The following is a 26,843-nucleotide window of genomic DNA, read 5'->3' as shown; positions in this document are numbered from 1 at the left end:
TTTTTATTTTGTGTATCCGTCAGATGTGCGGCTAAATATAGCACATAAATGTGAGATACTTGCCAGAGATGAACATGGCTAACAAGATGAGAATCTATTTTGATCAAATAAATATTGAGAAATATTTATATATATTTTCACACGGCATTAAGACCCGATGAAGACATGACGTGGAAAAATTACTGAAAACATATATTACATTAATTTTCTAAATTAGCACAATAATGAAAACTATATATTTAAAAATTGTAATTGCTCATTCTATGTTTATTATTCCAAAAGTTGTTCAATCATAAACTTTTTAAGCGAGCGAATTCCACTCATGGTATCAATTCAATTATAAATTTAGATCATAAATTTATTCAACGCACAGTGATATGCATATCTGGACAGATATATGCACATTATTTTTTATTAAGTAAACTTAACACTAACATATATCAAACACTGATTATGTTTCAGAGAGTCAAAACTACTATTAACCATGAACTCAAACGCAAATGTATTCTATTTATATAACTGGGAAGTCTAAGTAACCCCGATGTCTATACTATAATATGTTGACGGATTAGTGAATGCAAAAGATGCTAGTATGAAGGTTATAACCGGATTGCTGCAGATTCCATCACTACGTAAATTTCACAGCGCTTCATCCTTTCTTAGCAATCACTTTGATTGCTTCTAGAACTTGAGCTAATAGGACAATGAAGTATCATTGCTATTTCATCATACATCAGAACAAAGAATGCCCCACCCAACTGCACATAACGTTGAGTAGAATTTGAATGCTTACATTTGTTAAATGAAAGATTGTTACCAAATTTCTAGTCAAAATTTGTCATTTATTTATCATAAAAATATAAACGCTTAAACCAGAAACTAGACTTTATTCTTCATACAATTAATTGATTCTTTTTATCATTTATAGAATTACAAAAGCTATGAGATTGTTTTTCTTTTTATCTATTTTTATAATTTGCATTACAGTACAAAGGCCATAGCATTTTATTTCAATAGATACATTTATCTATGCAGACAGCTTGCAAGCATGAAAACATTTTCTTGTAAATTTGCTTATGATTCAACAAAGAATGTTTTAAGCTGAATAATATAAAGTGAGTATATGTATTTAAGAGTGCCTGAAGCTATATTTATTGACTGGTGGGTTTTTTATATAGATATTGAAATTAAAAAATCTAAGCTGGTAGTTCGGATTATATGAATGTATTTGGGCAGTTTACACTTTACACTTCGTTAATATATTATTGCTAAAAATTTGCTTTACTTTAGTTGTACATTATTAAATTAATTGGGGAATGCTTAATTAGAATGTTTTGTATCTGGACGTCCAATTCGATCTCAGACTTCCATTTTGTAAATCTTGGGCTGCATTTGCTGTTGTTGTTGGGTCGTCCGCATTGCTTAATAGTTATTGAGATCGGCATACTCCAGCTCTTGGGCAATCGTTTTGTACTTCTCTTTGCCCCTGCTGACTTCATCTACAAATGTTACAATGGAAAATATTGAAAGACGCAAACATTTTAAATAGATTTTTTAGTTTATTGCATAGTTCTTGATTACAAATAATAAATAAAATGTTTTGAGTTGAAACAAATACACAATGCGATTGTCACAAACATAAATAAATGATTTAATCAAAGCTTTACTCAAAATCTACGGATACACACAAAGATAATCTCAAAATTGCAAGCAAGATACGATATAAAGTGCGCCTACAAATATGCTACGATAACAAATGATAGATCGATAGATTCTGGGTGCAGCTCTTTCGGTTTGGCGGGCAGGTGTGCAGCGCTTATTCCTTGAGGATGAGCTCGACAAAGGCGGTATCGAGATCGTCGCCAATATCCTTGTAGCGCTCCTTCTCCAAGACAAGGTCGTCTGTTTGTTGTGAAAACATAAGAGAACGCAAAAGATTGCAATAAAAACAAATTAATAAATAAATAATATAATAAATACACACAAAAAAAAACAAATCGACAAAGACTCATAAAACCTGCACAAAAGACTTCTTCACATTGAAATTGAAAACATAAATAAATCAAATAATAATAATTACCCCAACTAAATAATAAGTTTTAGTTTTGTTTTATTTGGAGATTGCATCCGTATACTGGAAGTTTAAGCTCCAAAGCAGCGTTGAGTGCATTGCTAGCTGTTAAATTTGAATAAAAATAAAAGTGCAAACGAGCCAAGAGCAAAAACAAAAGCAAAAAAAAAAAACCATAAAATGATTACAGCCAGTTAAGCGCGTTTGGTTTTCGCAATGCTGCGGTTAACATCATTTTGTTTTTAATAAATGTCAAATCATAAATATTTGTTTGCTAAAACGTGCTTCATTAAACTATAATTAAAAGCAGGGCAGCGTTTTGTGGCAGCTGTGAGTAGCAGGATTAGTGTCTAGCATAGCAGAACGTTTCAGTTTCAGGTCGTATCGGATGAGTTCGGATTCGAGTTGTCGTATTGTCGTTGATTTACGCTGGTGGTGCCTCGCCTTCAGCCGGAGGAGCAGCTGCCTCCGCTGCAGGCGCTTCAGCTGCTGGTGCTTCAGCAGGAGCTGGAGCGGCTTCCTCTGCAGCAGGAGCCGGAGCAGCCACCTCTGCTGCAGCAGCGGCAGGCTCAGTGCCTTCAGCAGCGGGCGCAGCCTCAGCAGCTGGCGCATCACCTTCAGCAGCTGGTGCAGCGCCTTCAGCGGCTGGTGCGGCGCCATCAGCAGCAGCAGCAGGAGCAACCTCCTCAGGTGCTTGCTCTGGCTCTGGCTCAGAGCCGGGTGGTGGTGCCTCATAGTTCTTCACGAATGGCACCTCAGCGCCCTCTGGTGGCAAATCGATGTTGTAATCAAATGGTGGTGGGGGTGGTGGCGGCGGAGTTGGTTCCTTTGGTGGTGGTGTGGGTTCCTTAGCCGCTGCTGGCTCTCCTGGTGCGCCTGGCTCAGCACCTTCAACGGCACCTTCAGCGGCGCCTTCTCCGCTTTCTGCAGCTGCAGCGGCAGCAGCTTCAGCGGCCGCCTCTGCTGCAAGTCGTGCCTCCTCCCTGGCCGCCAACTCTTCGGGCGTTGGCGTGGGCGTGTGTGGACGCGGATTGCGCACTGTCCAGAATGGTTCCAGGCCCTTGACCATATCGACGAAGGCTTCGTCGAGACTGTCGCCGATGTGGCAGTAACGTTCTTTTTCGGCGATTATCTCGTCTGAGATGTTTGCGAAATGCGAATGTAGCGATGTGGGCAGTGAATGAGCATTAAAAGCAGTTGAAGGAGAGTTTGAGATAGAGAGAGAAAGGCGTGAAATGAAGCAAAAGCAAAACTAAGCAAACTTAAAATAAGAAATAATATTCTAGGATCAGAGGATTAGTGCGTATACAAAGGATTGCTGGTTAAGGCTATTAAAGTTCAGATTCATATTTTTGGTTTTATTTGTGCAGCAACGAGATCCATTTTGATCAGAGAACAATTGTCTATTGATATTTCACAGCCGGCTCGAAAGTTTCCTTTATGCGGGCGGCGCTTCAGCAGCCGGAGCAGGTGCTGCCTCTGGAGCAGGTGCAGCTTCGGCAGCAGGTGCAGCATCAGCAGCTGGAGGGGCTGCAGCATCGGCAGCGGGGGCTGCGGCATCGGCGGCTGGAGCATCAGCAGCTGGAGCGGCTCCCTCAGCTGGGGCCGCACCCTCAGCTGGAGCGGCTCCCTCAGCAGCAGGAGCAGCTCCGTCAGCTGGCGGGGCGCCTTCTGCTGGCGCTGCACCCTCTGGAGCGCCCTCAGCGGGAGCTGCAGCTTCACCCTCTGCTGGCGCAGGAGCAGCCACAACGTCGTTGGGATCGAAATTCTTCACATAAGGCACCTCAGCACCCTCTGGTGGCAAATCAATATTGTAATCGAATGGTGGCGGTGGTGGTGGTGGTGGTGGAGTTGGTTCTTTCACTGGCTCAGCAACTGCCGCAGCCGCTTCGCCTTCAACTGCGCCCTCGGGTGCGCCCTCGACAGCTGCACCCTCAGCGCCTTCAGCAGCGCCCTCAGCTGCAGCAGCTCTTGCAGCTGCGGCTTCGGCTGCGGCAGCCTTGCGAGCAAGCTCCGCATCTCTGGCAGCAATCTCCTCTTCGGTGAGCTCTGGCGTAGGCGGCTTGGGATAGCGATCGTTATAGAACGGCTCCATGCCCATCATCTCGACGAATGTAAAGTCCAAGCTGTCGCCAATGAGCGCATAATGCTCTTTCTCATTGATGGTCTCGTCTAAGTTGCAGAGGTGTGTGGTTGGTGTGGATGAAGTGGAGTAGTTGTTTCATAGGTTAGTCAGTTGAGTAAAAAGAAATTATATTACAGATTACAGATGATTGCTTTGGCTATTAAACGTGGTTTGCTCCGCGTGGCCAATTCTGGGTACAAATAGGATAACAGTTGGCTTAAACAGACGATGACGACGACGACGACGACGAGGGCTACAAAAACACACACAATGTCGATGTGTTGAATTGTTGTTGTTGATTTGTTGTTATTGTTGAAAGAAATACTTTATTTGTGCAATTGCAGCAGCATTTGATTTTTATGGTATGTAATATATTTATATGCATATATTTTTAAAATATAAATAATTAATTTATGTAAATCGTAAATAATTCAATCGTTAATTATGTTCATTATAATTTGTTGTAACATTTTTTGTTTTTTTGTTTGCTCTCTAGGGCAAGAAGTTTGTTTTTAGACAGACAGCGAAGAGATTTGTTGGTTTGTTTTAAGGTTTTGATTTTTGTATTTTTCATTTATTTAAATAGTAAATTAATGTTTACGTAAATTGGTGTTAGGCACGGTCTAATTTGTGTGTGTAGCTTGCTTCGAAAATTGGAATGATGTGCATTTGTTGTTTTGTAAAGTAGAATGTATTTGCTTTTGAATGTATTTGTTTGTTTAAATAATAGGCGTGGCAACTTAAAAGTAAGCAAATATTACACAACGTTTTGTTTAAATATTTGTATAAACAATCATTTTAAAATTAGCATAATTAATACAGTAGTTAAGCTGGCGACAAAAATACATTTATATATTCGTATAAACTGTTTACTAATTTTCCACATCTTTTACTCTACATCAAAATAGAAACTAATTTGAAAATTATGTCAATTGTCATTCTACAAGTGTTTTAAATCAAAATATGGAATTGCTAAATCCAACAGCATGACAAACTATATAGTTTTAATGTTATCAAAAACAAAATATTGCAACAGTGTTGTAAAGCATCGAAATTGTTTAAAGTGCCGCCATCTTTGCAACGCAGAACTGTTTGCACTGCTTGGAAAGATTGAAAGTTTTGTAATATATTATAGTGAATGAATGTTACAATTGGGGGAATGCACTTGTGATAAAGTTGAACAATACATGTTGATTTCATTTCAATTCATTTGTTTGTTTGATTGTTTACTTTCTTGACTGCTTTTCTTTGAGTACATCGCTTAAGCATTTTAAGCATTACTTTTATATTTTTTTTAGTTTTTTTGTTTTAGAGTGTATTTTTATATTGGCATTGACTCTCTTTATCTCTCTAACAATCTGCGTGGAAGACACTTGGCGTTGTCCTCACTGTATGTAGTATGTCTTTATGTTTGTGTGTGTAGGTGTGTGTGTGTGTTTCTATCATTATAATATGGAAAGCGCCAGTTTTCTGTATTGACGTCAAAGCAGGCAGTTTAGTTAATTTACATAAGCAAATTATATGTTTACATGTTTTGTATATCATGTAAGGTGGCTTCCATTTCCTCCTGCAGCAGTTTGTTCTTGCCGCGTTCGTTCAACAAATCATCTGAGTGTGTGTAATTGTTTATTGTTTAACACAGCATGCAAAAACAAAAACAATAGGATGATTTGGTGGGCGGGCGCAGGCGGGCGGACGAGCGAGCGAGTGAGCGGGTAAAGCAGCATTGGTTTTTATTTATTGGTTAAGCACAACAACGAACAAAATCATATGAAAATAATAAAATAAAATACATTAATTGAGGTACGAAATTATAAATTACAATACAAAATTGACTAACATATGGATTCAGAATAGGAATTTAATTTTGCGCCTACTTAGTATATATAAAAAATTATAATAAATGTAAGCTATTCATATATATTTTTTAAATAATCAAATTGCTAAAACTTTTATTTTTGTACTACTACAATTTACTTTTAACTAACAACTAACGCTTGCTAATTGATTTAAAGTCTCAGTAAAATACTAAAGAATTCTTTAACGGACATACCTTCGAGCCTGTCGACTTCCTTCTGCAATTTCTGAACGGAGCGTTCAGCGAATTCAGCGCGAGCCTCAGCCTTTGGGGAAAAAGAATGTTATATTAGTAAAATGGTTATACGAAAAGTCAAGTGGGGCTAACCCATTGACTTGCATGCTCAAAAGCTGTTGAAAGAGCCGCTTTACATTTCAATAGCTTTTGAGTTGTAATTTGTTACAGTACTAAGTACATAATATAAAAGAAGCTTCCCAAAATTTACTACCAAAACCAGCAAAAGTTTATTTTAGTCTTTGATGATGGCTTATGAATTAGTTAAATCAACACTTAAAATGATTTGTGAAATGATAAAGTAAATAACATTCAATAAACAACATAGCAAAACTGATAAAAAATAAATGCACACAATCTTGGCTTACAATATATTTTAGACAAGTGTCTTGGATTGATTTTAAATTAAACAATATTACGGGCAGAGGTGTAGACAATACTTGGTAGAACTACAAAAATTTCTGTACGAGACACGCTACGCAGTCACTGCATATAAATAAATATTGGTTTGAAATGCTGTTAAAATTATTTTTGGTTTGTCATTTCATTAGAGATTGGCAATTAGATATACTGTATTAATATATCTTGGCAAAAGTCATGGCGACTTACAGTTTCTACATTTAATTTGAATTGTATGAGCTCCTGTTCAAAAAATTTGTGATTTTCGCGTGCCTAAACGTCGAGAAATATACAACAAAGTATTTTTGGTATATCAATATCAGTTATCAGTGCAGTGCTTATGGCGGCATTAACTGTATGTAATTGTGTGCATGTGTGTGTGTAAAAAGTAAATATATAAAGTATGTAGTAAATAGTATTTGTGCATTTACTATAAAATATCTACCGTATAAGAGATACACTGGTACAGTTGCTACTACAAAGCAGTGTCGCTGATCTGATTTTGCAAATCAATGCACAAAAGGTTGTTTTCAATTTTAGAATTAAACATGTACACACACTCATACATTTAATTAGAAAATACTTGCCATGGCATTTTACCGCTATATTGATATACTTTCAGTTCGATGTTTAATGTATTATTCTCAAAACGTTTGGGCAATTGCGATTGCGATTGATTTAAAAAAGAAAATATCAATTGTCGAAATATCAATTTACGACTATGTACAATTAATTTAAAATTGAGAATAACATTTTGTGCAATTTAATATTTTCTTTTTTGTTTTGTAACACAAGCTTAAATATTAAGTAAGCGGGTTAAAGCAGTTACCAACACCAGAGACCACACAGTTCTTAACTCTATTTGCTTATAATATTGAATTGAGCGTATACCTCTTTCAAGGAATGATCCAAAACCTTGATTTGCGTTTCAAAGGTTTCTTCTTTTTGTGTTGCCTATAAATTTATTGTGTGGTGTTGTTGTTGGCAATATTAATTGTTAGCATAAACAAAAAAGGTAGCAATTATTTTTGTGGCATGCGGCGTGGCGGGAGCAAGAGCAAGTCGTTTGTTTTTTCCAGTGCGTAAACATATAAAAATAATTATTGTTCAGCAACATAAAATCAGAGCATGTGTTAACATAAATATGAAAATAAACAATAAAATATATAAATTAGTAAAGAGCAAATAAAATTGATTTAAGGCTTGAGAGGGTTACTATGTCCGGTAGACATTTTATAATCATTTTGCGCTTTGAGCGAGTCCTGAGCACTCAGTTTATATAAACGAAACCAAACATAAACAACAACAATAAAAAGTAAACATAGAAAATATCGCTGGCTGGTTCCATAGATCTGGGGAAACTCCTTTTGCTTTTGAAAGCAAAACTTTTGAATGTAACTACCTCCTTTAGACGAGTGTTCAGGGTCTTGATTTGGTTCTTGTACTCTTCCTCACGTTGGTTGGCCTATTTTATTGTTGTTGTTGTTTTCAAAAGAGTTGTTACGATTGGTTGGGGAAGTACATACATTAATTAAATATTTAAATATATATTTTTGTTGTTGTATGATGAGAGAAATACATTTGATGATGATGATGATTGTTGAAAGAAAAGTAAAGCATACTGACCTTCTCCTCAGAGACTTCCAGGGACTTCAAGTTGTTGCCAACAACGCGCAGCTCCTCCTCAAGCTCCACAATTTTGCTATAAAATATTAATAACATTAGTTACATAGTTTGGCAATAGTTAGTGGCAAATGTTGGCAGCAAAACAATTAAAAGATTCACATGCAGTAGTCGAATTCAATTTTAAACGCAAAGCAAACAAAACTCCATTTATGGTTGACACTTTACTTTCGAATCTTAGCCGCTCTCTGTAGGTGTTGGCAGAGATTATGACTGTCCAACGGTATAGTTAACATTTTTTTTGCTTTTTTTCTTATAATAATAGCCGCAATTGTTGTTAGCAACACATCCAAAAACGATTTCACTTTTGTTCGTGTTGAAAACGGTTTTGAGTGCCTTGCGGGCAATGAGAGATTGGATTGGAGATTTTGTTCAAGGTATTTGTGTATGCAAATTATAGATAAATATTTTGGCATATTTATTGCGTAAATAATTGAATTGGACTACACAAGAAAAAGAAAAACAAATAGTGCTGTTAGTATTGGCACAAACAAACCTTTCGCTAAGCTCAACCTTCTCTTCGGAACGCTCCAGATCCTGTTCCATGAGCACAAGTTTTCTGGCCACCTTTTGATGTGACATCAAAGGTCAGCCAGGCGAACAGGACATTTAAGGCAAAGGCAGACAGGCAGGCAGGCGGGCGGGGCAAAGTATTAGAGCGGCAATAACACAAATAGCAATAACAACAGCAATTTGTTTATATTTTTTTGTGGGGCGGGGGGTAAGGTTAGCATAAAAAAACGAAAAATGTTCATTAGTTGCGTTGTCAATTGTAAATTGGCGGCTTGGACTAAAAATGTGAATATGTTGTGCATATGTGAAGGAGCATAACTGTAAACTAATTAACATGCTCGTTAAATACAACAATAAATATTATATGTACAAATATGCGTTTGATAAATTTTCAGTGCATTATATTCACATTTTTTGCCAATTGTTTATGTTTGAAAAGCTAGCTAGCTAAGATAAAATAACATTTCAAAAAGTTGAGGTTAGGTAGCAGGCCTACTGTTAGTTAACAGCGCTGCAGCATTAAAAAAAACTTACAATTATATTCACATTGTATTTGGTTTTTTTTTGTTTTTTAGGCACAACAATTCTTAAGCATTGGACGCAACATTTAACTATGCGAATAAACAATTTGTTTTTAAAGAAAACTTTTATTTAAACGTACTTTTCACCCTGTTCGGCACGTTCTTCGGCACGCTCCAAATCAGCTTCAACCATGGCCAATTTACGGGCAACCTTTCATTTTTATCAATGTATTTAATACATATGTGTGTTGTATGTGATTTTGTTGTTGTGTACACAGAGAACATAGAAATTACGTTAAAGTTTATAAAATGTCATAATAAGTATGTACAAAGATTTGAACACGAACAATTAAGTTTAGTTGGATTAATTGGGTCAACACTTTTTAGTCTTTTCGGGATTTTAATGTTAGTTAGTGTCTTTTAAGTTTTTGATAAGTTTAAGTTTATGATTTGTTTGTTTGTTTGGTTGATGATGATGATGGTACTTGACAACTTGTGCTTATTTTTCTTAGGTGTCTAATTTTTGAAGCTACGTTAAGCCTTGTATATTTATTGAAAGTGTACTCAATTGGCTAGAGGCGCCTACAGAGTTATGTAGCTGGAATAAATTCTGACTTGTTGCTGTTGTACATTAGCAGAGAGTAATAAAAAGCATAAAGGAAACTAAAGATTGGCAATGTGCTTAATAGTAAAGCAAAACCATTCCCTAGAGGAAATTATATTAATGCCCTAAAATTGTTATGACTTTCGTTTTGAAACGGAAGCAAAAGTCAAATTGCCAGCATAATATGCAAAACAAGCAGCTTTTGTGCGTAAGCTAATGAAATTGACGTTATCCAAATATGTCTATAGCTGGAATGTGGAATTTTGGATATGTGACATCTATGGATTTTAATTATACGTCAGCCAAAACTGAATTTCCTGCTGACCAGGCCAGGTGACGAGTATGCAAATTATTAAACACACGTAGTCTCGACTTGATGCCAAAATGAATCACTGACTGCATTGCAAAGCCAAGTCCGACTGATAAGCTTGCATAAATTATGAGCGCAATAAATGCAAAACGCATCTCCAAAGGCCACGAAGTTTGGCTACTGCTAAGAGAGTAAGCATGACTCACGATGAGAGTCAGCGAAAGAGAGAGAGAGAGTTTGTGTGTCATGCTGAAGAGAGAGACCTTGAGTATGGCGGCGTTACACGCGCGCACACACACACACGCATAAGTATGTAAGCTTGGCATTTGCTTAGGTCAAAATATATATTTGCTTGCTTGATTCATCCAAAAGTTTTGTAATATTATTTTAAACGCTTATGTCATGACAAACTTTTTGCGGTAACTATACAAATTAAGGCTGACTGCCTATTGATTTCCAGTTAGAGAGCGAGAGAGAGTGTGAGGGAACCACCTCATGCTTGGCTTATCAGTCATGTTTTTCATTTGCTTTTCACACAGACTTTCTGCAGAATAAGATAGGCAGGCAACAGTCAGTTAGCTGTAGCTATAGCTTATCGCCTATCGCAGTTTATCAATAAAAAGCTTTATTTAGCCAATTCTGTTGACGTGCGCAAACACATCGACATAATAATCGACACAGCGAGTAACCTGTAAAAGTTGTAGATGGATTAAAAGTCTAACACCTATGCCTAAGTTTCTAATGTACAACACTCCAAGCTTCAAACCCTTTCACAAACTGCACAACTCCATAGTAGAAACTAAATGTTTATGCTCCATTATATACCATATATATTATTGTTGTTATCAACTTTATTGCATGAAATAGTTTATAATTCAATATAGTTTAATTAGTTAGTTGTATATAAGTTGCTTAGTTGCAATACTTATGTATCATTTAGAATTTGTTTACGCTTTACACATAAATTATGCTAATGCAATTTTTACAAAAATAAACAAAGTATAAATCATAAATTGGACATTTTGATATAATAATAATTGATTTTTTTAAACAAGACAATTTACAATTTTAGATATGTTTTAGAATTTTGCCTTTTTGCTTTCACTGCACTTTGAGTACACTTACAATTCATATTGTGGATTGCTTAACATTTATACTCTATACACATATAAAGCTACAAAATTTATAAAGTTTTTTTTAATTTCTCAAGAGCTTTGTTCAAATGTTACATTGAAATTATTTGCATATGAATTCAGTATACATACATATATACATAAATACAAATTGATGAACTAATACAAGAATAATAGTGACATATGTTGTGATATATTTTTTTTTTTAGTTTTTTTTTTATCATAATTTTATATTAAACGGGCGGCTAAGGCAGCGGCATGCCAGCATATCAAATTCTATATAGCTATAGCTGCTCTATCATCATCAATTTCATTATCATCATCATCATTAACTAGCACAAGTTGTAGTACAATAACAGCACCAGGCATTATCTGCTACTGATTTCTGTGCCAAATATGCTCTGCCAAACAGAGTTTATATCCATACATAGGTTGGATTTTAGCATTAAGTTTTTTTCATATATCATTTGGCATAAGAATCAGCAACAGATCAAGTATCATTAGTTGCAGTGTTTGCGGCATTATTGTTCTGTTCGTTGTGTGTTGTCGATGAAGTGGTGGAGGACATTGTTGAAGTTTCACCAACAACAGCAGCAGCAGTACTAATTGCGTTATTATTGTTGTTGTTGGACGTTGTAGTAGTTGATGTTGTTATTTTGTTTTGATCATTAGATTTACTGTTACTGTTGTTGTTATTATTGCTTAAATTAATTAAATTGGTATTTAGCTGCACCTCATCGTATTTCTTGTCAGCCTCCTCAGCAAGGAAACGAGCTTCCTTCAGCTGATTCTCAAGAGCGTCCATGCGTTCTTCATCGGCAAGGGCGCGATTCTCAAGAATCTTGCGAGCACTGCATATACATACATATAATATATATGCATATGGTGTTTTCATTTAGATTTTCGTTGCAATCCAAGCCCATAGAAGACAGTGACCAAGTTGTTATATCGATGATAATGCCATTTAATTTGGTTGGTACAGCCCCCCAATAGATAGAAGTTGGTTAATCGTGAATCATTCGACGTCATCGCATCCACATTGGTGTTGAAAGTTGGTGTATTGTTGTAGTAGTAGTTGTTGTTGTTGTTGTTGTTGTTATGACAAACAGAGGATTCGTAGAAGGTGCACACGGATAAGATACGAACAAATTTGTGTTGTTGGTTGTTTTGGATTTTGGTTTGGATTTTAGTGATTTTGATATTTTGTTGTTGCAAAAAGAAATAAGAATTTGTTGTTGCTTGTTGAGTTTACAGTTGAGAATTCAATAATAAACAATAAACATATTACAATACTACAAAAAGCTAAAACAGTGCTTTGTGTTGGGTATGAGACATTTACATTCAACCAGATATCATTTTAATTATTTAATGCAAACTATAGTGTTAAATAAATAGTTCATTGATTCAAAAACCGCTGCAAAGCATTGTTTAAGCTCTGTACTAAGTACAATACAAAACTGTGTGACAGCCACAGCCTAAGAGACTACTATAAGCTTAAATCATGCCATATAAACATATACAATATATCGATTTAACATAATTTGTATATATATAAATCCATTTCCAGTTCCAGTTGGCTGCGGTCCGTGTTGAGGCTTAATAGCTAGCTGTTTACAAAAATTGTTTATAAAACTTAACTTAACTTAATTAATACTGTTTTTTGTTTGGAGTTTGTAAGAGAGCGCAGTTTAATATACCCACAACCTAATTAGTAACGGTAATGTTGACGACGCACCTAACCTCAATAAAATATGTAAAGACTGTAAAAGAAAACGACGAAATGAAAACGTCTAAAAGCCCTAGTAACCCTAATGCCCTGAGAGTTTTGAAAGAGATATACGTTCATAATTATACCTCTTCATATTTCTTATCAGCTTCTTCTGCAATTAATTTTGCTTGTGCTAATTGATTCTCCAAGAGAGCTACTTTGTCATCTTCCATATTTGTGCGATTTTCAAGCGCTTTTCGTATCCTAAATTTCAAAAAGCAATTTTTCATATATATAAGAGTAATAATAACTTGATACTTAAAGTTGCAATTGGTAGACTGTAAGGCTTATATAGTTATACATAATTAAAATGACATATAAATAGTAAATTTAGGTAAAAATTTGGTACTAACCGTTCGCTCTCATCAGCGGCTTGAGAAGCTTCCGACAGCTTGGCTGTGGCGGAACCCAAACGCTCCTCAGAGCGTTCCAAGTCTTCTTCGAGCAATTGAATGCGACGGTTCAATGCAGCGACCTCAGATTCAGCCTATAAAACAAATATTCAATGTTCGTAGACGAACATGACAATATAACAAACCGCATACATATATATAATAAATACTTAATTTAATTTAATGCTTAATTAACTAACTAAGTAAATGCTAAGAAATACACTTGAATATAAAATGTGCTACGATTGGTATACGATTAATATTTCTGAACTTCTAATGCGCTCTCTTATTACAAAACTCCCCCATTATAAACTATAAGTATTTAACTAAATTAATGTTGAGCCGACCGCAGCTTGAATTCCATCTGAAAATAAATATTTTGTTTTGCACCTTTGCGTTTTGCCAGAGCGTTTTAGCCAGTTTACTTAACAGGAGGCCCTTGGGACTGCATGTGTAATCGATAATGCTAAGAAGCCTAACAATATTTTCGGCCAATTATTGACGGACGTATCGCTGACGAGTCAAATTTGTGTGTAGAACGGCACTTGGCCCCAAGAAATAGGCAACAACAAACAAAAGCGCATTACGTCATCAGCATTAAATAAAACAACCTTATAAACTTTATAAGCAGCACAACAGCACATTTGAAAAGCGACATCTTCCCATAACAACAATTAAACATATGGATAAAGAATTTTCCAAAACAGAATAAATAAATATTTGACATTGACGCGATTGAAGCTATTGCCTATTACAGAAAGTGCGAGGGAGAAGGGGAAGCAGTAAAACATTTAAAAAGCGAAAATGAATTAAAAGTGTGCACAGGCAGGCACACGCCCAAAAATGGCTTAAAAAGCAAACGACTTTTGACCAAAAGCGGCCACACAATTTGGACAAGGCAGGCAACAACCGGTGGACAAGACAGGGTGGCCATATTTGTATGATGTACACTTATAAACATCACTGACAAAAGTGAGGCTTAGAACACACGACAAACACTCGTTAAAATATCGTGTGATTATGAATTGGAACCAAATGTATGTAGATATGTACATATCATGCCGCCGACACCGCCGCCACCCGCTCGCTCGGCTTACGTCATCGTCCAAACAAACAGCGGGCAGCATACAAAACACACACACTCACACACACACATGTGTGAGCTTAACGATAAAAAGCATTTCAAATAGGGGGCGGCGGGGTTGGGGGCCTCGCTGGAGCCGCGTAGCTTTCCAAGCACACACGAAAGTCAAATAACAAAACCGTTGATGAAGCAGCAGCTATAACAAAAATAAAGACCAACAAGCACAAGCAAGAAAAAAAAAACACACGCACACACACAAAAAACAAAAATTGTGCTTGAGCTTGAGTTTCGTTTTTCGTTTAAAAATAGCGGGAGTCGCCGCTTGGGGCAGACTCCAATCTGCTGTGTGTGTGTGTGTTGAGAGAAAAAGAAGTAAGCAAAATATTTTTGCTCTTTTGCTTTTGAACTCATTAACAAAAATGTATTGAAGATTAAAAGGCAGGCCCAAAAGTTAAGTTAAAGGCCACAGCCAAGGAACCAGTTTAGGTTTTAGTGTGTTGTGGAATTTATGAAAAATTACCGGCAAAATGCAACAATTTTAAGACAAATAAATAATAACAAAGTAGTAAAGGCCATGAGTAAGAAATTGTACAAAAAATTGTTAACAGCTTAGTCACAAACACACCACACACACCTTTGAATATAAATTTTATGTTTTTCACATTTTGTATTGTCATGGCAACAAAAATAAAACAACTGAAACAAAAGACAGTCGGCTACGTTTGAGTGCGTAGGGTGTGTTTTAAATGTTTTTATGTGATGCATTTTTAATTATGAACTAAGATACATAATTCATATAAACACTTTAATCTTGTGTTAAGCAGTAGCGGCGCTCTCTCAAGCAGAAATAGAGCGCGCAAGACTCTCAGCTAAGTTATGGTGTTCTAATCTCTTAAATTTTGAAATTACACACACACACACACACACATTGAAGACTCGAGTGAGAGCAAAACGCACACAAATCAAAACCAATTTGTCACAATATGAAGGCATTGAAATTATCAGTGTTTGATTGCATGACAGACATGTGCTAACTGCTGGGGGGTGGGGCGATAAAGAGGGGGTGGGGGCAGAGGATGTGATGAAAACGTTGACTGGACTGGGCCACGCAAATGACATTGAAAGCATTGTCTAAAACACAAAATAGTAAACAATGAGGCACATTATTTATTGTTTTAAGCTTTTGTCTAAATAGTGAGGGTTGGAACTAAATGTCAATCACACATAACAACGAAAATCGTGGAAAAATGCAAGCGAAATAATTTTAAACTAACGGCGCAGACCATTTGTACTACGGTATGGAATATAAAATGTATTTAGAGGTGTGGTATATGAACTATAAAAAATGTTGTAAGTGCATATAAAAAGTAAACATGGTTTTTAATTTGTTTTAGACTTGTTAGCAGTGGGCCCTGCACTTCAACTTTGGCTCCCCTTCAAGCACTGAGCGTAAAATGACGTCAACAATGAATGTTGTCATAGCGAGTAAACTCTGATTTCACACACACGCACACATACAAATGTTGAGGCCCTACACATTTCTCGAGCTCGCACAATTGTCTAATTAGAATCGAATTAAGCACACATCAAATGTAATGGTGGTGGGTTAAGGCTTACGCCAAAAATGAACAACAAGAACAACAAAAGAAAAACCATTTATTGATGGCCCTGGCGTAAAAATCATAATTAATCGAATTTAGAACACTGCTAGATAAACGATGTGGCTTTTCAGCAACTGATAGATGTGCGGCAAGAGGAAGCGAGAGGGCGATAGAGCCGGTTTTGGTGTCGTTGAGAAAGCACTAAATGAATCTTTCTAAAGTTCTTTCTATTTTTTTTTTTCGTTCACCTACTGCTTATGCTTTTGCGCCAGCTTATGTAAATTTTATAAATAGAGAGCATACAAGATATGCTAATGTTATTCTATGTCTCTGCGCTGTCAAGCGATAAGACAAACAACCTTTGATAGTTGTTGCATATATGTGTATGTAACATTTTTTTTTTGGGAAAGGTGAATGAATTTGTTCACAAAAGATAACAACAGTTAGAAACTAAAACAGAAGCACCCTGTAACCGACTGCACAAAGACAAATAACAAATTTTAAATTCGTTAATAACAAAAGATATGTAGCTTCAAAGTTGAGCCCACAGTGACAGGAAAACCGACGAGGAACAAAACAACACAAGTTCCAAGAGAAACAAACGCAAGAGCGCACTGAGAGAGAGAGCCAGCGAGCGAGCGAGAGAGAGCAAACATATCTGTGTGCCTCTATGTGTGTGCGCTTGTTTGTATGTATTTGCATTGGAAACGTTGGCATTGCTACTACTGCCTATCTGAGTGCCCCGCTGCTGTGCTGCGTTCTCTGATATTCTGATGGTGTTTCTTTTAATGCGAAAAAAACTGAATCGTATACCAAATGTAGCAGCATTTTGGAAATTAATTTCTTGTATTAAATATATCCTGCGAGTGCTTACTTCTTCACGTCGAACAACTTCGAGCTGCAGGCGCTTGTGGAATTCCTCGCATTCATCTTTATACTTTTCCATTTCTTCTTTGGTCTGGCGCATTTTCTTCTTCAGTACATCCAAAAGTGTACCTTGTGGAATGCTGGTCGTCATTTTTGTACTTGTTGTTGTTGCAGTTGTGGGTGTTTAATAAGTGTTTACACTTGAACTTTGCGTTGGCAGTGGCCGCTAGGCAGTTGAGAGATACTTTTATAGGCGGCAGTTATGGGGCACTGAAGAGCACTTGTATTATGGCTATTGCCCGATTTACAATTTTCTTCTGTATGGCAGCACCAAAATTTATTTAAAATTTACAAAAATTTTAAACCACCAACACACGCACGTAGAACGGAACGAACGAACGAGCGAACGAGCGAAGCGACAACGACGACACACACAGACAAAAAAGTATGCGCAACCACCGGTTTTTTTCTTTCTTTCTCTTCTACTGCTTTTTCTCTTCTTCTACTGGTTTGCTGTCGTCGTGTATTTTATTTTTCAATTGCGTGCAAAGCCTTCAATATTTAGGCGCACTTAATGCACAATATTTATAATATGATTAAATACTTTTAATATTTCTTATTAATTGTAGTCATCTACACACAAACGGCACACACGAGAGACGGAACACAGAAAACGATGCGAGACTAAGACTGCGACTGACGTTTGTGAGTACGTAACTGGAAATGAACCGCTAAAACACTTTGCATGGCTTAATTATGTTGTGCGACAGAGATAGCTAAGCCAAGGGTGACAGAGAAGCGACGAGTGTCGAGCGACAGCGAGAGAGTAAACTAGCAAGAGAACATGACGTCACAGCTTCACCCTACATGGGCATAAATGACAAATGCTGACTAAAGCTTATATTATCTGCTTATTTACTCAATTCGAGTAGAAGCCAACATATTTTGGTCATGTTGATAATTTAAAAATTGTGAATTTCATTTGATTTTGTGACGACACAAGGAGCGAAACTTTATGCACAACCTTAACACAACTTATACTCTGAGTAAAAGAGACAAATGTTGTATGCGAAAGATTCCAGTGAGTGGATGAAATGGGTGTGTGCGTGAGTGTGAATGCGTTAGCAGGTTTATATGCGGCTTTCCCACTGGAAAACCTGTTAAAGCCGCTAAAACTTCAGTCATGTTTGTTGTTGTTTGCATTAATTAGTCAAGAAATATTTGAGATTTTTGTTTCTTTCTCTCTCTCCAATGCAAATAATGTTATGCAAAAATTCAAACGGCCACACAATCATCAATTTGCCCGGCTGACAATGGAAATGAGTAAGCTAACGAATACCTGTACGAATGAGGAACCGCCCAAACTCTCCCTGCTGACAAAAAAGCAAGATAATGGTATAAATACAGCATACGGCGAATAAAGCCGGGTGGTTTATCAGACATGCCAATAGCAAACACACAAAAAAAAGGGAATGACTAATCAGTTGCTGTTGCAAAAACAAGTGTTCCCGGGGGTTGCTTAATATCGATAGCAAGATATCGATAGGCAGGTGGAGAGGCAGCAAGCAACAAGTGTCGTAAGCACTTTGTATTTGGCTAATGACATAATTGCTGATAATACAAGCGATTGACAATGGCTGGTTAATTTTAATTGAATGTGCGCGCGCCTGACTGACCATTTTTGGCCAAGCGGCATTGAAAAGAAATTAAAAGTAAACGTCAGTGCCACACAGCCCAAGTGGGGGGGCATTGCTTGCACATACACATACTATGAATGTATTGTGCGAAGGTCATTGGCAGCAAGCACGCGTAGCGAACACAAACGTGTGTGTGTGCAGCGAGAATACATTTAATTTAATAAAAAAAATAATAATAATAATTGGCCAGGCAACAACAGAACGTTTGCGAGTACCAAAAACGTTTTTATGCTTTTAGCTGCCATATTTAGTATTTAGTATTTATATTGTGCAGCATTTAGCTGCTGTTAGCCAACTGTTGCTTTTTATGGACTGACTATTGACTAAGCGCACACACGAGAGTTTAACTAAATCAATTGTGAGCTTATATGTAAGTCAATGCACACAAGTACGTGTGTGTGTGTGTGGGGGTGTGCAAAAAGCTAATTGTAGCATTTAAGAGCGACTAGCGCGCAACATGAGAGAGTGTGCAACAGGTGTCCAGTAGATACCGTTAACTGAGTAGCAGTGTGTCAGATGTAAATTTCGCGATTGCGCAACTAATTAAACAATTGCCACTAAACTAATAAATTGATGTGTGTTTGTTAGCTAAACAGCTGAAATAGTTTTGCGCTGAGCAATGCGCTTAACCCATATATGCATACGCATATGTATATGTAAGTCTAGCAAAGAAAACCTTCTTAACTGTTAAGCGTCAATTGGGTCAAGATTTCAACGAGTCTTGAGTTATTGCAATGACAAGCGATTTGGTTGCGTTAAGACTACAGCAGGTCAACAAAGGGTTAAAGAAGAAACGAAATTCTGCTGCGAGCTGCAAAGAAGCAGCGAAGACAACGACGACGACGACGACGACGTAATCGCTTTGAAATGTGCAAAGTACATATTGTATATACAAATGTACGTACATATGTTTCTTTTGCTTGTTTTTTGCAAAAAGAGCACACAAAATTGGAGCACTCATAGATAGAATAGATGTTGGGTCTAGCAAAGGCAAACCTAACCAAACTTTTCGGGCTATTGTTGCTTTGGCTAAAACGCTGTGCGGTGGCAACCGCAACGGTGGCTTAAAGAGAAATACAGAAATATGATTAGTAAAAAGAGAGATGTATATGATTGCCCCTTTGCACCCAAAAACCATTAATTACCCGCTTCAGTTGCGTATTCATGATGTTATGCAGTTCGTTGCGTATGATGTTGAACTTCATCATTGTGTCTGAACTGAAGATGGAGCGCCCAAAAGCCAGACCCGGATAATCGGCACAACGGCCCTTGTTGCGGCGCACCTCACGCTCGGCGACTACTTCAGCAGCTTCACTGGTGCAGCGTAGCGAGGCCCACTCGGCGGACTGTGTGTCATCATCTTCAGCATTTAACACAATTCCTTCATCAATGGCGCCTGCACTTAGATCTGTGGCCATGCTATCGCTGCTGGCTTCCATGACACCAGCAGCGGATTGGCGCTTGCTGCGTTCCCGTTTGCCAGATGATGATGAAGATTTCTTTTTGCGCTCAGATTTGTCCTTGTCCTTGTCAGATTTTTCGCCCTTGTCGCGCTTTTTCTTCTTTTTGCCTGTGGGAACAGCCTGTTGTTCACTGCCGGCTGCAGCAGCGTCTGCTGCGGCTGTGGCTGGCGTTGTAGTAACATCATCCAGCATACTGCTGTCATCGGTGGGCGTGGGACTGTTGCTGCCCAAGGAATTTGTCACCGATTCACTCAAAGGCAAGCTGAGTGTACTGCGACTAGACACAGCAGTGGGCTCTGGTTCTGGTTCGGGCTCGACTACCTCGCCGCGCACTTTGGACAGCACGCCTTTGGAGTCGCCACGATAGAGGGCGGCTAGTATTTCTTGGACGTTTGGTACATTGGGCCGCCGTGTGCCGGCAAAGCGTGGATGGTGTTGATGACCGCGACGCTTTAGTGAGGCTGGCACAAGCGGTGATGAATTGTTAGTGTGGCTGTGACTACTGCTGCCCGCACCGCTGGTGCTGGAGAGTGCATCGTCATCGGCGCTGTTGTTGTGCGACATATCCAGTTCGTAGTCGCTCCAGCTGCAAATGTCTGAGCTGCACACAGAGGACTCGCAGTCGGGCTCGCAGAGCAGCTGCTGCTGATATTTCTCGTAAAGCTCTGCTATGTAGAATTCCGTTTGCTCATCGTAGTGTAGCAGATTATCAAGCACATTCAATTGTTCCTCGATGGAACACCAACGCGAAGACAATTCCGATTGTATGCCAGAGTTGCCACGTTTGCGTTGTTGTTGTTGCTTCACCTGCTGCTTCTTTTGCTTTTGTTTTTGATTATCACTTTTTTGTTTCGAAAAGTCTTTAGGACTCTTGGCAGGTTTTCCTTGCTTCTTTGTTGCAGGTGTTGTTGTTACTTAAAAATAAATATTATTAAATCACGTTGCAGTGCTGCAACTAAACTGCTATTCACCGGCCACCACCTCATCTTGTCGATACATAATTTAACCATTTGGTATTTTATCGACAAGATGAGGTGGTATACCGATTGCATGAATAAATCAAAGGCGCGCTTGCAGAGCGCATTTGAAATTTGCTAAGGGTTTAATATACTTTTTTGTTTTTTATTACGTTGTTGTTGTTTTGGTGGTTGCTTATCGTTGCCACCACTTGTCAATAAATGACGATGTGCTCTTTTAATCTGATGAGCAAGTGTTTGACGACGAGCTGTGTTCCCAAAGTTCTTTTTAAACGTAGCCGCTAACACTGTAGTATCTGCTTTTATTGCAGTTGTTGGTATTGTCTGTGGTGTTGTTGTTGTTGTTGACGGTTTATTTTCAATATGCGTTTTTGTTGCATTTTTTGCACCGCTTATAATAGTTTTACTGGGTTTTTGTTGTTTTGTTTTGACTGTTGACTGTTGTTGCGTTGCCGCTGCGTGATTTTTGCTATAACTCACTTTTTGCCACTCATATGCATTATTAACTTTTGAAGTTCCTATTGTTAATGCTTTCTCGTACATATTATTAACTATGGGTTATGCTCTATTGTTTCTGTTTGCTTTAATTTTTTTTTTGCGTGAATCGCTGGCTTTTTATTGTAATTACTCAAACAGCTGTGAGCATAGTACCGTTAGTTGTAGCCTTTTCTATTTTTAATGATGATTTAATATATTATACATATATAAACGTTTGTTTGTGTGTATCTCTTTTTTCAAATTTCAAACGCGCATTGAAATTAGCAAAGGGAAAATTTAAATTCTGGCCAACTTCCGCTACACGTTATTGCAAAGACGTCAATTGCGTTCTTGGCTTGCTGTTGTTGTTGTTATTGTTGTTGTTCTTGATGATGATGATGTACTTGTAGCGGTCTTTTATTCAGATTTCGCTTTTGGCTTAATTTATGTAATTAGAAATCACTAAAATTTTATTTACGACTTGTTAAATAAATATAGTGATTTTAATCATAATTTAATTGATGAATTGAATTGATTTATTTTATTTTATATATGTTTTGCATTTAAACGAATTTATTATAATTATGCGGCGCGTGCGGCGATGGCAGCTGGTGTTGTACTTGAAAGTGGTGTGCGGGCTATGCGATCATTTTTGTGGCCATGCGCTCAACGGGCTTGTTCTCCACCACGAACACCACAGCGCTCTCTCGCTCTCTATGGCAGATCTAATGCTGTTGTTGTTGTTGTTGTTGTTGTGGGAGCGGCTGCGGCCCCCTACCAAGTCAGGCACATAAGTATATATCTATGTATAAGTGAGTCAGCAGCATATGTGCAACTGTATGTGTGTGATGCACTACAATCAATGGAGAAGTAGAGGGGAAGTGGTGAATGTAGCCTCAACGCCCACTACTCTCGCTCCCGCTCTCTCACTCTCTTTCTTAGATTTGCAGCTCTCAGCAGCTGCGTTTTGTTTGGTGAGTTTTCCTGTTAATTTCATTTGTACTCGCTTTAATTGCTTTGACTCGCTCTCTATCTTTTGTTTTATCGTATTTGCCGTATTACTCAACTCATTGTTGATTTAGTTTGCGTTACAAGCCAGCATAAACTTGATAATGAAAGGCCGTTATAATTTGTCAAGTGATTTAAATTTATTTATTTATGTTCTCGCCGCTGATAATAAATATATAGATAGCACGCTCGTTACCTGTGGACACGCAACATTTTTGAAAATCTGCCAACTGGCAATTTTGAAAGAAAAGCGTCCTTGAAATACTTTCGCAACTCGCACGACAATAATGTACCAAAAATAAAAAATAGCAAATCAAACAAAAAATCTAATGAAATGTACAATTTTCTTCAATATACGCTTGAATAACGCAACCAGACAGCGAACGGCCACCGAACAAAATCGTTGAAAAAAATGTGCTAAATACTAAATACGAGGCGCTATTTCAGTATTTCTTAGTACTGTACAATAGGAAAAGCAACAACAATTTTCGCGAGCGAAAAATAAAGATTTTTCTCTGCTTTTGCGTTATTTGATATTGCCCGCTCACACACGCATGCAGTCGACTCACACTTGGCCAAAAGCCATTTTCAAATGCCTGCAGATACGAATTTAAAAATAGCGCCCCATGCTCAAGGCGTTGCCAACAGCAAACAACAAAAAAAACATCGCTTTTTTTTGTTGCTGCGCGGCAGTTGCCTATTGTTTAAAAATTTTATTTTCAAACTTTCGACTGGAATTTACAAAAACACTTCCCATACCCCCACCAAACATTTTATGTTTGGACTGGCAAATTAGCAGCATCACGTATCAGAAGCATGAAATTGGTAACAGCAAACAGCTGGCATAGATTTCCCCACCCCCTCACCCACTGCTCCATTTCGTTGCCATTTAGCTGTCACCATAAAGACTGTGCTATATACACATTTTGATTTTATAGTTATGTCTACCTAGTATTGATTTCAAGTGTATTTCTTGCATTCTAAGGCTTAGACAGATTTATGGCTTGCATAGAGCAAACACATTAAATTTAAGTATTCTTAAAAATTATCTTAACATTTTTTGAAAACTATATATACTTCTTTAAATAAACTTTAATGCTGCATATAATGTTTTGACCTAACTATGAAATTTTGAACTTTACATATTCTTTGGAATTCTTTTTTATGAAAAATATATATTTGAAATACGAGATTGAATTTAAAACTTTGCAATCGATGGAATTATTTTTATAAAAATTATACATATATTTATTCTGATTTATTGATTGATATTTGTAGATTTAAAATTTCTCTAACAAATTGTTCTATCTTAACACTACGCTAATTATAAAAATAAATGCAATGTACTTACATTCTGTAGAGCCTTGTTCTTCTCCTCCAACTTGCCAGTGACAAGGGTGAGAGCTTCCTGGGTCTGATCCAGCTCGTTCTCAACGGTCTGGATTTTCTTTTGCAGCTGGCGAGCCTCCTCCTCGGCCTACATGTGTGTGTGCAAGAAAAACAAACAAAGATGCATGCATTAGATAAATACTAGAGTTTAATTGCATTTCAATGCGATTGCGATTGCATGTGTGTTAACAAGTTAACAGCCATGAATTATGTTTTTTGTAACAACAAATTTGTTTTCGCTCTCGTTGTAGTTGGTGCGTAAATGCGTGCACCAGGGGGTGCAATGGGGGTGGGGCGGGGGAGTTTAGTGGGGCATGGTTGAGTGCTTACCTTCTCGGCGCGAGTGTTGGCATCGCGTGCCTCCTGTTCGCAGACGAGAGCACGTTCCAACGCTCCATCCTTGTCGACTTTCATCGCTTGCATCTTCTTCTTGATGGCATCCATGGTGGCTGGTTTTTGTTATTTACTACACACTCGAAAGAAACTGCAAATAAAATAATAAAATTACAATTCAATAAATTAAGATTTATGTGATAAGTGCCCAAGAAAGTGAAACTGTTTGCATTTGTAGTTATGGCTTAAAAATGCTAAACTAGTGATCTAGTTGGGAATCTTTGCTATGCTCTGTTCTAAGCCAACGTTGACACAATTTCTCTGCTTACAAATGTTTACAGCTTCGTTGTTTCTAATGGGTTTTTTACTCGCAATGTGTACTGCATAACCAAGTGCGGCAACTGAACTGTCAAGCCGGCGTTCTCATGGCCAGTCTCAAACCAGAATTCACATTTTGGGGACAAACAAATTGTTGAAAAACGTGCGCTACGCTACGCTGAGCATTGCATTAAATGATTTACGTTAAGATGATTGACCAGCAGACTGAACAACAAACGCTTGCTAAATATTAAATAAAAATTGTTAAGCTCATACAAATAGATCGCCTGGGAATGCTTAGCATTTAAATATGCGCTTGAGTATATAATAAAAGGAAGCTGTTAAGTTAAGCTGAGTCACTTTAAGTCTTTCTCTCTCTCTTGAGAGAGTGTGGCCAACAGCAAAGTGATACTTGACCAACATGGGAATTTGTCATGCCTGGAATGCGAAAACTAATTGAGTCACTTGTGTGGTGTGTTTTGTGTTAAGGCCGCAATTTGTGCTCATCGTGATCGGGTTCTTATTATAACGCTTCTTACATATGGGTTTATTTTTAACACATTTGTTTACACTTCAGCTCCTAAGTGTCAATGGGGGGTTGCCAGGCTGAGGCGGCTAAGGTGAGCTTCGGGCTTTTGGGTAAACATGCTGTTGTTGTTTTTATATTTTATTTGAACAAAGTCCAAATGCAGCACATTTTTTTCTTCTACTGGGGAGTGCGCTGCACGGACGGACAATATTTTGGGCGTTTTTATAAGTGTTGTGTGTATTGTATATCGAAACGAGGTGACACAATGAATTATGTTTGTATAGTCAGCAGAATAACATATAGAATTTTATAAAATTAACAACATAAATAATGGCAATGACATACATATATATATTCGATATGAAATTTATGGCTTTTATATAATTTTATATAATTCTTAGCACACACCTACTTTGGCAACGTCTTGCTCGCGCTCTAGCGAAATTCAACCTGCTACAAATATCAGAATTGTCTAATTTCCAAATATCCATGGATCGCAGCATTTGTATTGTACATAAAATCGCTCTCGCTTAGCTATTTTTAAAACTATATATGCAAAGAGTATGTGGGTCTTCTATATGTATATATAGCTACAATTGTGCGTATCCCTGGCAACACTGAAAGCTGCCAAAAGCTTGAGCGAAGAACTCTTAACGCAGCGCTAAAAATAAACCCGCTGGGCATCTGTTGAATGTGAAAATGTTCTAATACTTATACAAACGGATATTACTTAATACGTTTGGCTAAAAGCTCTTTTCAGAAATTCTTAGAAAATTCAGATACAAACAACTGCTTACTGCTCGCAGTGCTGTATCGTATTTCAAAGATACAAATATGTAAAAATGCTAGCAGATTAATCAAGAATCTTCTTTCTCTTTTGCCTACAAACGTATCCTTTCTTAACAATATTTATTAAAAAACAATCACACAGCTTGACGTCACTTCACTAAAAGCTTAGGCACAATATTTTGTATTTTGAATTCGCATTTGCCGCTGCGTTGTATTGAAATTCTAGATTTGAGCTTGCGGTTACTTTTTGCAAACTATTGCATAGTATGGTCAAAGACATTGGTTTTGCTTTTAACATTAGTAACTTGTCAATAACCTCAATTTGAGCGCTAAACTAAAACGTGCCAAATATTTGAAATATTTTTGAAAATTACTGCGGTTTTAGTTAGCCCAAGCACAGCACTTTTGTTTTGAATTGAAAAATCATAGATTAGCATTTGATTATGTAATACATTTGAATAAATATCCTTGACACTGTTTAATAGCATTAAATAAGTTTTGAATTTTTTAAAAATAATTAAGAACTTGTATTATTTAATTTTTGTACATTTTTCTATTTAGTTTAACACATTTTTTCATTTGTATTTTACTTACAAAACTTTTATTCGGAGTTATCCGCGACTTGAACGGATTGTGATGTTCAACTGAAAATATTTATTCAATATGTTGACGTTCGATGCTCGCTGTTTTTCGATTTCAA

The 26,843-nt window shown here is 37.3% G+C and overlaps 1 protein-coding gene and 1 long non-coding RNA gene across 17 annotated transcripts; one reads left to right on the top strand and one right to left on the bottom strand.

The window, feature by feature from the left end:
- Positions 1–1,627: 1,627 nt before the first annotated feature.
- Positions 1,628–26,843, bottom strand: LOC108602843 (tropomyosin-2). 16 transcript variants are annotated; one of them, XM_017991108.1, is made up of 10 exons: positions 26,738–26,842; positions 24,505–24,658; positions 24,137–24,262; positions 13,573–13,706; positions 13,306–13,423; positions 8,867–8,937; positions 8,314–8,389; positions 8,090–8,152; positions 6,250–6,319; positions 1,628–1,902 (listed from the first exon to the last, which is right to left on the bottom strand). In XM_017991108.1, the coding sequence occupies exons 2-10, from the start codon at positions 24,616–24,618 to the stop codon at positions 1,817–1,819; spliced, it is 858 nt and encodes a 285-aa protein (XP_017846597.1). In that variant the 5' UTR covers positions 24,619–24,658; positions 26,738–26,842; the 3' UTR covers positions 1,628–1,816. The 16 variants fall into 16 exon arrangements, with proteins under 16 accessions (XP_017846597.1, XP_017846596.1, XP_017846591.2 ...); XM_017991107.1 differs by lacking the exons at positions 8,867–8,937; positions 13,306–13,423 and adding exons at positions 9,545–9,615; positions 12,185–12,302 and having other exon boundaries at positions 26,738–26,839; XM_017991102.2 differs by lacking the exons at positions 1,628–1,902; positions 8,867–8,937; positions 13,306–13,423 and adding exons at positions 2,256–3,208; positions 9,545–9,615; positions 12,185–12,302.
- Positions 13,764–16,375, top strand: LOC108602845. The gene is made up of 2 exons (XR_001915268.1): positions 13,764–16,017; positions 16,090–16,375. It is a non-coding gene; the product is annotated as an uncharacterized LOC108602845 (long non-coding RNA).

The sequence above is a fragment of the Drosophila busckii genome, chromosome 3R (assembly GCF_011750605.1).
Source record: "Drosophila busckii strain San Diego stock center, stock number 13000-0081.31 chromosome 3R, ASM1175060v1, whole genome shotgun sequence".
Taxonomy (NCBI): Eukaryota; Metazoa; Arthropoda; class Insecta; order Diptera; family Drosophilidae; genus Drosophila; species Drosophila busckii.
Note: the sequence above shows the minus strand (reverse complement) of the source record. Positions and strands in the feature narration are given on the sequence as shown.